The sequence below is a fragment of the Osmerus eperlanus genome, chromosome 24, assembly GCF_963692335.1.
Source record: "Osmerus eperlanus chromosome 24, fOsmEpe2.1, whole genome shotgun sequence".
NCBI lineage: Eukaryota > Metazoa > Chordata > Actinopteri > Osmeriformes > Osmeridae > Osmerus > Osmerus eperlanus.
The window spans coordinates 7,376,207-7,386,583 of NC_085041.1; the positions used below are offsets into that span (position 1 = coordinate 7,376,207).

General features: G+C 44.1%; 1 protein-coding gene across 1 annotated transcript; it reads left to right on the forward strand.

Moving 5' to 3' along the window:
• The first annotated feature begins 31 nt into the window (after positions 1 to 31).
• Positions 32 to 4,988, forward strand: LOC134011264 (fizzy-related protein homolog). The gene is made up of 14 exons (XM_062450818.1): positions 32 to 215; positions 422 to 571; positions 689 to 817; positions 944 to 1,007; positions 1,206 to 1,336; positions 1,432 to 1,514; positions 1,710 to 1,893; positions 2,088 to 2,153; positions 2,298 to 2,400; positions 2,492 to 2,676; positions 3,116 to 3,349; positions 3,602 to 3,706; positions 4,086 to 4,178; positions 4,308 to 4,988. The coding sequence occupies exons 2-14, from the start codon at positions 500 to 502 to the stop codon at positions 4,347 to 4,349; spliced, it is 1,491 nt and encodes a 496-aa protein (XP_062306802.1). The 5' UTR covers positions 32 to 215; positions 422 to 499; the 3' UTR covers positions 4,350 to 4,988.
• Positions 4,989 to 10,377: the final 5,389 nt, after the last annotated feature.

Sequence of the window (10,377 nt, forward strand, 5' to 3'; positions counted from 1 at the left end):
CGCAGTAAAGTGTCCCACAATGCATTGTATTTGGTCAAAACATTTGCTAGGCTAATCATAGTAGCATCGAGCTAGCGACCACATAACGCACAGTAATAACGATATTACACTGCTTAAGATCTGTAAACGTTGTCCGATTACAGTGACCGCAAGATTAGTAGATCTGAAGTGTTTGCTTGGTTTGTTACTAATTCGTTGCGGCTGCGTTTTATTAGGTATGTCTGATCACAATTTTCTGCTTTTTACTGACTGAAATCTGACTTGATTTTTCAATTGACTATTGTGTGTACTGACAGGACTGTGGCTTGTTCCGTGCAGTATGTTGTAGAAAGTTTGCTTGGTAGCAAGAGCTATGTTAAAATAAACGACCAGCCTAGCAGTCACCTATTGACGTGTTAAGTTGTATGTTGTGCAAATGCAGGTCATCCATTGAGGAAACGCAGGACTCCGGACAGGAGGAGTTGTTTGTTGTGCTCTGATACACTCCACTCAGGTTCCCATGATGGACCAAGAGTATGAACGTCGCTTGCTCAGGCAAATCAACATCCAAAATGAAAATACCAGTCCCATTGTAAGCCTGATACTTGCATACGATACTTTTTTGTTGTTGTACCATTGCAGGTTAAAGTGCGTCATTTTTCTCTGGTTATTTTGGCTGACTTCTCTGTCAAATATTGTCAATGTGCAGAAAGTGACCGAGGTGATTAAGCACCTGACTCCCACAAACTCCCCACTGTCATCCCCAAGCAAGCATGGAGACAGGTTCATCCCAGCACGGGCTGGTGCCAACTGGAGCATCAACTTTCACCGAATCAACGTACGAAGCAACTCAATCTTTTCAATAGTAGACTGTAGGATGGTCCCTATTTTTGGCTTTTGTTATACTAGATGGATGACGTAATATTAACATTATGACAAATAGATGTTGTTTTTTTGTGTTTAGGAAAATGAAAAGTCCCCAAGTCAAAATAGAAAAACAAAGGAAGCAACCTCAGATAATAGTAAAGGTATGTGGTTTCAAACCTCGCTCGTAACTAATCTAGCAATCCAACGCCACTGTTTTGTAAACTTCTCAGATCACTTTCAAATCTCCACATCTGCAACTTGTTGTTCAGAATGTTCAGAATTGTTATCATGGAGTAATTACCCATACAAAGTAAATATCTATGCCATTGCTCTTCACTTTTCCTTCTTCCTGTCCGTAGCGGATGGGCTGGCCTACTCGGCCCTGCTGAAGAACGAGCTGCTGGGAGCGGGGATAGAGAAGGTTCAGGACCCCCAGACGGAGGACAGGCGCCTGCAGCCCTCCACGCCCGAGCGGAGAAGCCTCTTCACGGTGAGGCCGCCTGTCTATCCTCCTCACGCCTCCTCGCCCCTTCCGCAAATTGTAACTTACCGCTCGATTTCCCTCTCGTTTCCTTGTCCACGCAGTACTCTCTTAGAACAAAGAGGGCGTCTTCACCAGATGATGGCAACATCTCCCCGTACTCGTTATCCCCTGTCAGCATCAAGAGGTGAATGTCGTGTGACCCCCATCGCTTCTACTCTACATACTTTTTCTACGTTTTGTAGTGATTCGTTCCCTTGTTATAATCATAATACTTGTGGAAAGATCCCTGACCGAAACCGATCCCGTATTTTGAAACCTACATCCATGTGAGTGAACCGGTGCGCAGCAATCGTTCTGGATTTCTTCTTCCTCTTTGCAGTCAAAAGTTGCTACGGTCACCAAGGAAGCCTACCAGGAAGATCTCCAAGATTCCGTTCAAGGTCCTGGATGCCCCAGAGCTCCAGGACGACTTTTACCTCAACCTGGTCGATTGGTCCTCCCTGAACGTGCTGAGTGTGGGCCTGGGCACCTGTGTCTACCTCTGGAGTGCCTGCACCAGCCAGGTACTATGTGTGGAGGACCTATTTGTGGAGTGTGTGTGTGTGTGCGTGTCTGTGTGTGTAAATATCTTAAAAAGAGAGAAAGAGAAGTGATATGTATGGTTATTTTCAGCTAGCGTTCCGAAAGTAGGGCAGCCATGGAGTCAGGCATATCGACACCACCCTCTCTCAAACACAACCAAACGCCCTTCTTTCAGGTAACTCGTCTGTGTGACTTGTCAGTGGAGGGGGATTCGGTCACTTCAGTTGGCTGGTCGGAACGAGTGAGTTCCAACTTCCTCCCAGTAACTTGTCGATCACCCGGCAGTCAACAGCGTCAAACACTGTCAACAATAGTTCTTCATGTATGCCTTTGTACGGTGTGGCTCTTGTGTGATGCCTGATGCCTGAGGTTTTTGCGGCTGCAGGGTAATCTGGTGGCGGTGGGGACTCACAAGGGCTACATCCAGATCTGGGACGCCGGGGCGGGGAAGAAGCTGTTCGCCCTGGAGGGACACACAGCCAGAGTTGGTGAGCCGAACATAGGCGGACGATAATGAGGCCTTTCAAACGTCATCGCGGTTTAACAATCGTTACGTGACCGCTACGCCGTGATCTCCAGGCGCGCTGGCGTGGAACGCGGACCAGCTGTCGTCGGGCAGCCGGGACCGTGTGATCCTCCAGAGGGACATACGGACTCCGCCCCTGCAGTCGGAGCGCCGCCTGCAGGGTCATCGCCAGGAGGTCTGCGGCCTGAAGTGGAGCACGGACCACCAGCTGCTGGCGTCGGGGGGCAACGACAACAAGGTACCGGTTACACACACGTATACAACCACGCAAACGCCTTCCTGTCAGCTCGACAAGTGGCCTGACTTGCGTATGTCGCTTGTCCATCCATTCGCCCCACCGAATCAACTAATTGATCAATCTTCAGGGGAGTCAGGTGGCTGAGCGGTGAGGGAATCGGGCTAGTAATCCGAAGGTTGCCAGTTCGATTCCCGGTCATGCCAACTGACGTTGTGTCCTTGGGCAAGGCACTTCACCCTACTTGCCTCGGGGGAATGTCCCTGTACTTACTGTAAGTCGCTCTGGATAAGAGCGTCTGCTAAATGACTAAATGTAAATGTAATGTAATCTTTTTGTCTCCATACAATGCATTTTCTCGAACAAACAATGCAGTAAAAATGAAGTGTGTTCATCTCGACTCCACCCTGTGCTCTGTGTGTGTGTGTGTTTGTGTGTCCAGCTCCTGGTGTGGAACCATTCCAGCCAGAACCCGGTCCATACGTACACCGACCACGTGGCGGCGGTGAAGGCCATCGCCTGGTCCCCCCACCAGCACGGGCTGCTGGCCTCCGGCGGGGGCACGGCTGACCGCTGCATCCGTTTCTGGAACACCCTGACGGGCCAGCCCCTGCAGTGCATGGACACAGGCTCCCAGGTCTGCAACCTGGCCTGGTCCAAACACGCCAACGAGCTGGTGAGGAGAAAGGAGATGTGGGTAGAGATGGAGGAAATGTTGGTTCTGCTGAACCCTAATAAAGAGATATGCCGTCCAGACACAATCTGAACTAGCCTGGGAACCAGATGAATCTGCGAGCTCGTGTTTTATTTGCTCTGGCAGATGGGTCTCGCTTCCCTCCCATTCAAACGGATTTCCCTCTGACCGGAATCTGGACGGACCAATCACAACCGTTTATCTGTACCCTGTTTCCTCCTCTGTCCACCCCAGGTGAGCACGCATGGCTACTCCCAGAACCAGATCCTAGTGTGGAAGTACCCGGCTCTGACCCAGGTGGCCAAGCTGACCGGACACTCCTACAGGGTGCTCTACCTGGTGAGCTGAAATTGTTTGATTTGATTGGTTTGATTTGATTTTGATTTGATTTGATTAGGTTGAACATCTCCTCACACAAGAATGTCACTGTCCAGAAAGCCCTTGTGTTATACTGTGCAGAGGACAGTAAATCTTTGACTCTTTGATTTGCACCCTTAAGCACTTTAAGGTATGGGGGGATATCATAGGTGTGTATAGACTGTATTACGAAGACTGGAGACAATTTGCTGAACTGGTAGTCGATTCAATTCAGACTGGTAGTTGGTGGTTGTTGGTCAGCGATTAGAATCATTGATACCCTGGTATGTAGAACATGGTGTGGTCCTGTCTCTGCCTAATCCTCTAGTCACGTTGTCTGTCCCTCTGCCTTTGTATGAAGGCCATGTCACCTGATGGAGAGGCAATCGTCACCGGAGCCGGTGACGAGACACTTCGCTTCTGGAACGTATTCAGCAAAACGCGATCCACAAAGGTAAGGGTGGGAGAAAAAAAAATTGGTGAAGGTTAAGTCCTGTTCCGATTACATTCATTATGTAACAGCCATCGTGTTTTCAGTAAATTCTCAGGTGTCAACTTCAACTCCTCACCTCCTTCTGTTCAGGAATCCGTGTCGGTGTTGAACCTGTTCACCCGGATACGGTGATGGGAACATGGGATGAGACTGTTGCTAATGGAACTGTTTGAAAGCCAACGTCAGCACTGAACACGCACTATCTCAACACACTACCAAGACCCCACTGTCGTGGACAGACAAGCTTTAGAGAAAAGAACAAACCACACTGTTTTTGCCAGTTACGTTTAGGCATAGTGAGCAATGGATCTTTGCTCATTGATAAACATATTGAATGTTTTTTTTATATGCATATTTTCCCCTCATGTTTTATATTAATTATATATATTGCATTCAGGGTTATGAACATGTTTAGCCTTAAAGTGCAATGTATACGAATGCCATAATGAAATGAATGAGCATGAGACTTGGAGTTCGAATTTTAGTTCATAACACTCAGGTTAATTTATTTCCAAGTTGAATATACATTATTTTAATGTTGGGCATGGAACAAAATTCATCAATCATGACAAAAATGGATACTAGAATGTGTATGGCACTTTTTTTCAACATGGTGTCGGCTGGAGGAAACGTACTCTGATTGGCCGACAAGACTGCTTGGCTTGTACAGAATGTTTTAGGAGTGCTGTTGGAAAAGATGTGAAGGTTGGAAGTCAAAAACAAGACCCAGGTTTACAAAAAGAAAATGGCTGTTGCCTTTTTATTCTCAGGTATTCCGTGTCTGTCAGTTCGTATCTCACGATATCTCTGAACCACCCTTAACGCAGACAGAACCCTATCATTCGAAACTGACTCACTGGTACAGACTGTTTAACAACACTATTTTTGTCTCTTTAAAGTGATGCCTCTACAGTTTTTATTAGTGGCGGTTAATGGTCTGGGATCATCGTTTTTTTGTTTTGTTAATTGATCATCTGAAATGGGTAAACCGAGCCTCCTTGAGGTACATGTCTGTCCTGAATAACATATAACAACCAGCTTTTTAAAGACCTGCGTTAATCTCTGAACACAATGCAACCATCATTAACCGATTTAACTCGTGTTAGTGTGTCGGTCATACCGATCCACACTCTCATGGTGAGGTTATTGAAGAATGCCTCATGGAGAAGGGATAAGAGCAGTTTTATTACCCGGATCATCCTTGATCAAACTTCACCTTATCCTGTACATTTCTGGTGTTCTCAGTCTTTCATACTTTCCATCTCTCTCTCTCTCTCTCTGTCTTTCTCTCCATCTCTCACCTGTTCCTCTGGGCTGTTTATGATCACCAGGTCTGATCCTCTCCTCAGTTCAAACTCCATATTTGTAGACATATTTTCTAAAAGTATACAACCAACACCAAATATTAAAACAGTTCTTTAACTCACCACATAGCCTCCTCTTAAGTTCATCTCTCTCTTTAGTCAGGACTGCTCTGTAGCTGGTCTCTCTGTTCAGTATGGTGTTGCTGGTCTGGGAGCCAAATGTAAATGTATCTGAGCGTATGTGAGCGCTAATTATGCTATTTTTATCTAGTTTCCTTAACTGTCTGAGTGTCAGCTGTCTGAATGTCTGTGGTTGTCAAAGTGTGTGTGTGTGTGTGTGTGTAGGGAGGAAGGGGAGGGGAGGGTGTATGTGAGTGTGTCTTAGGGTGTGTAAGTGTGTGTAATACAGTTTGTATATAATTTCTTTTGAAGTATGTTATTGAAAATAAGTTGTATGTCAACAGGTTAGTTAGCCAGTTAACAAATGTAAAGATATTGACATAGTCCTATTTAGTTGGTATAAAGTTGATTTTATTGTGATAGAAAGTAAATGAAACATCAAAACAACCTAGCTAGATGGTAAATCCTACTGTAGGGTAACAAGACTGCTGGAAAAGATAAACATTCATTTTTATTTTCCAAATCCTTAAATAAACTTGCTCAACAACATGTAAATAATTTAGGAAAAGTATTACGTTCAAGTTTTGAGTGTCACATGCATGACAATGAAAGGACAAGTGGTTCTGTGTAGAATATATACATGTCAGCCACACATGTCACAATGTGACTCCTCCTCCTCCTTGCCAAAGAGTATAGAAGCAAATCAATATAAGTTATTTGTCCTTGCTGCATCTGTTCTTCTTTTACTGTTCTTCCTCATCCTGTCTTCTCTTAATCATCAGCATAGCAACCGTAACTAGGAAGTCAGTAAAGGTCAAGTCAAATACTCTTTGACATCTTTAAATTTTTCATGTAATTATTTAACTGATAAAAATACAATCATTTACACACATTTTATGAATGCCTTAAATACAATATGATGTTTAGCAACAAAACTAGTATAGTTAGTAAAAATAGTGAAGCATTCTAGCAGGTTTTTATCCAAAGTGACATCCAGAGGCATATTAGAACCTGCAGTTAAATGTGCTAACAACTCGGCCACACCTATCCTTGTTCATAAACATACGTGCAGTTATGATTTTAAGACCAAGGTAAAATAACCAGGAGTTTTTAAAGACGTTTTTAAGAAGCAAAAGTAGGCTCAAAACTCTTTCAAGCTGCCAGTTTAACCTTAGATCACTTTCTCACAGATCCATTGCCAAGGAGAACCGTACGTTCTTTCTGAAGAGCTCAACACAGTCTTCATCACCTTTATTGTTGTTAGGTTCCCCACCGCCCCAAAACCTGTAGATATCAGATAACAACACAGACCAGTATTCAGACATCCTGATTCACCATGACACATTTTTAGGAGCTTGTATTATTTATATGAAGAAATGTTTCTCTTACGATGTTGTCAGTGGTGTTCCGTACACCCAGATAAAAGTCCCTTCTCTCTCTGTCAGTCAGACCAATCTGCACTCTGTTGATCTTGGTCCTGAGAAAGTCCTGGGAAGGAGTGGAGGTTAGATGAAGATATTGCACAGAAATTTGATGAATTGGATCTTGCTTGCCCGTTGCAGTTCTTTACTTTCCATCTCTCTCTCTCTCTATCTCTCTCTCTCTCTCTCTCTCTCTCTCTCTCTCTCTCTCTCTCATTGGCTTATTTCAGACCTAGTAACAGAACAGGTGCAGCCAAACCTCCAACATCCATTGTTACTCTCTGCAACACTAAATAGATAATTAAATGTAAAAGCCAAACGTCATTGTCCTTACAAAAGAAATCTATTTAACAGACTTTTTGTTTTACAATTTTCATTATACAACCGGCACAGTCCTTCAACTCACCACATACTCTCCTCTTAAGGTCATCTCTCTCTCTGGTCAGGTTGGTGTTACTGGTCTGTAACTGGTCTCTTTCTCTGGTCAGGTTGGTGTCCTGGTCTGTAACTGGTCTCTCTCTATTGTCAGGTTGGTGTTACTGTTCTGTGACTGGTCTCTCTCTGGTCAGGTTGGTGTTACTGGTCTGTAACTGGTCTCTCTCTCTGGTCAGGATGGTGTTACTGGTCTGTAACTGGTCTCTCTCTCTGGTCAGGATGGTGTAACTGGTCTGTAACTGGTCTCTCTCTCTGGTCAGGATAGTGTTACTGGTCTGTAACTGGTCCCTCCCACAGAATCCATGATTCTTTTTGTGTTATATTTGGCATCTGTTCAATAGAGAAAACCTTAACTTTACACACAACATGTTACCGTCATGAACAAACTTCTCAAAGGTATTATTTTTGAATATGAAAATCATATGAAAGACATTGTACACCAGAGATGACATCTGATAACAGAGATTGTGTCATGATGTTAGACTCACAGAAGACTCCCAGTGCTGTGACCCCAGCCAGCAGGAGAACACACAGCAGCCCCAGACACACTGCTGCAGCTTTATAGCAACTCCTCTCTGAAACTGTGGACACACACAGTCAAGACGTGTGTGTTTGTGTGAGTGTACATTTACACACATGCACACACACATGCAAACACAAATGTTTTACGTTTGAGTTAAGTTTCTGTTAAATTGCTGCCTGAGATTTAGTGACAATACATTTTATTTTTATATGACAGTGTTTAAACCCTAAACATATTAAAAGATGTGTTTATTGTCAATCATTTACAACAATAGAGTTGTTTACACATGGCACCTGTTTATTCACGTGGATCAACCCTAACCTAGACATCAACATAGAGGCCTCTGAAACGTACAGTAAATTAGGTGTGTGTGTACGGTACCTGCTTCTTGTGTGTGTGTGTGTGTACGTTACCTGCTTCTTGTCTAGTACTTGGGATCACTGTAGCCATGTTTTTGAAATCAGGCTTGTCATTATTTCCAAAGACGTTCCCCTGTTCGTAGATTTGGTCATTTCCATAGATGTCCTCCTGTTCATAGATACCTTCTTCGTCAGCACTTGTCCCTCCAGTGTTGACCTGGTTCTTTGGTTTAAAGTTGTTATTGACGTAGACATGGACTCCAGACATCTCCATGTTGACTGAGTCTATAGGTGACCTCTCTCTTTTGGTCTCTCTCTCTCTCTGCTGTGTCCTGATTTGAGAGTCTTTGTGAGGCTGGGGATGTATAACAGTACTAACATGTTCCTCTGGCATTATGGAAATGATACACAGTATCATTTACCTTTACGTTAATATCTAACCTTTCTACTAACAAGAGAACACTTTATTAATCCCCAGATGGGGGCATTTGGTTCTTCACAACACAACGATGTGACACATTCACATGTTAATTCCCAGGTACAGAGCAGGAGAAGTGTGTCTGAGAGAGAGTAGAGCTTCAGTAAATCAGAGAGAGAGAGAGAGAGATTGTACTAAGGGCTTGATCTGTCCAGCAATACAGTCGCTCCAATAGAGCTTAGCCACTTACTCTGAGGTGTGTGTGTGTATCTCTGTGTGTGTGCAGTCACAGTCACTGGATTAAAGGAGAGAGTGTGGAGACAGGAGCCTGGAGAGTGTGAAAGAGAGGTTAGAGCAAGAGAGAATTAAAGAGAGATTGAGAGGTGAAAAGTATCTCTCTGTTGGCTCTCTCTCCTATCTGTCTCTCTCTCTTTCTATTGGTCTCTCTCTCTTTTTACCTCCTCTATCTTTCTCTCTCTCTGAGTCTGGCTCTCCCCCCCTTTTCTCATTTAACGAGGCTACTGGGAGGTCAAGTGGTTAGTGCCGGGGGGTCAGGCACGCATTCTCTGTGATCCTCATCCCTCTCTCTCTCTCTCTCTCTCTCTCTCTCTCTCTCTCTCTCTCTCTCATCCTCATCCCTCTCTCCTCTGCTCTGTAATTGGGGAGATCCACCCTGTGGGTGAGAGAAAGGAGAGAGAGGGGGAAAAGAGGTGAGGTGAAAGGAGGATGAGATGGACTGTTCCTGATGACTGTTGCTGTTCTCTCTGCTAGGTGACGAGGGGATGGTGTTCAGTCACTCTGTGGAGACCTCACACCTCAGAGCAGAGCCTTTTCAGGACCTGAAGTAAGTGTGTGTGTGTGTATACAGGTGTGGGTGTAGAGGGAGGAGGTGTATAACCAGAATATTTTCATTCCATCCTCCCGTTCTCAGTTAATTTTCATCCTTGTTCATTCACTGACCTGGCCACTCCCTCTCCGCGCAGGGTTAACACCTTCAACTCCAATTCTTCAATTGGATTTGACTGGAGAAAGTCATTCTTATCATTTGAATTTGACCAATAACACAATTGTGTTGCAACTTCAAGTGGTCTAGACATTGGGTAATCCGAACAGAAATTCTGGAGGATACCCAATGGTCTTTGGTCTTGACTCAAGATTCCCCCTGTCCAGGTTGCAGGGCAGTGCAATAGGTCCTCTTTCCTCTTTTGCTCCTGCTTGTTTTATGTTTATATAATACTTGGGGAATACAATATGTTTGATATACACAGAAAGAATTTAATCAACTGTATTGTTTAATTTGCATCTTTGGCTCAACTTGCCCCTGGCCGAATGGCAGAATTGACTCCAATCTAACCATTTGGATTGTATTAGTCTCCACAGCTACAATGATGTACTTCCATATTAGATTTAGTACCTTACACTGTAGTTCATAGAGACCCCAACTTAATTATTACAGTATTTTTTTATTGACAGTACTTTATGCAAGATACGGTCAACTATCAAAGGAAATATACATCACAAAGTACATAGCTAGATGGCACCAGTCTCAAATCAACACAACCGGCAAGTTTGGCAACCCG

Bases quoted from the DNA above. Each gene is read 5' to 3' on its own strand.
- LOC134011264 (XM_062450818.1), top strand. From the start codon at position 500: ATGATGGACCAAGAGTATGAACGTCGCTTGCTCAGGCAAATCAACATC. The intron at 2,154-2,297 runs GTGAGTTCCAAC...TTGCGGCTGCAG, and splicing joins CAGTTGGCTGGTCGGAACGA to GGTAATCTGGTGGCGGTGGG. The intron at 3,707-4,085 runs GTGAGCTGAAAT...CTTTGTATGAAG, and splicing joins CCTACAGGGTGCTCTACCTG to GCCATGTCACCTGATGGAGA.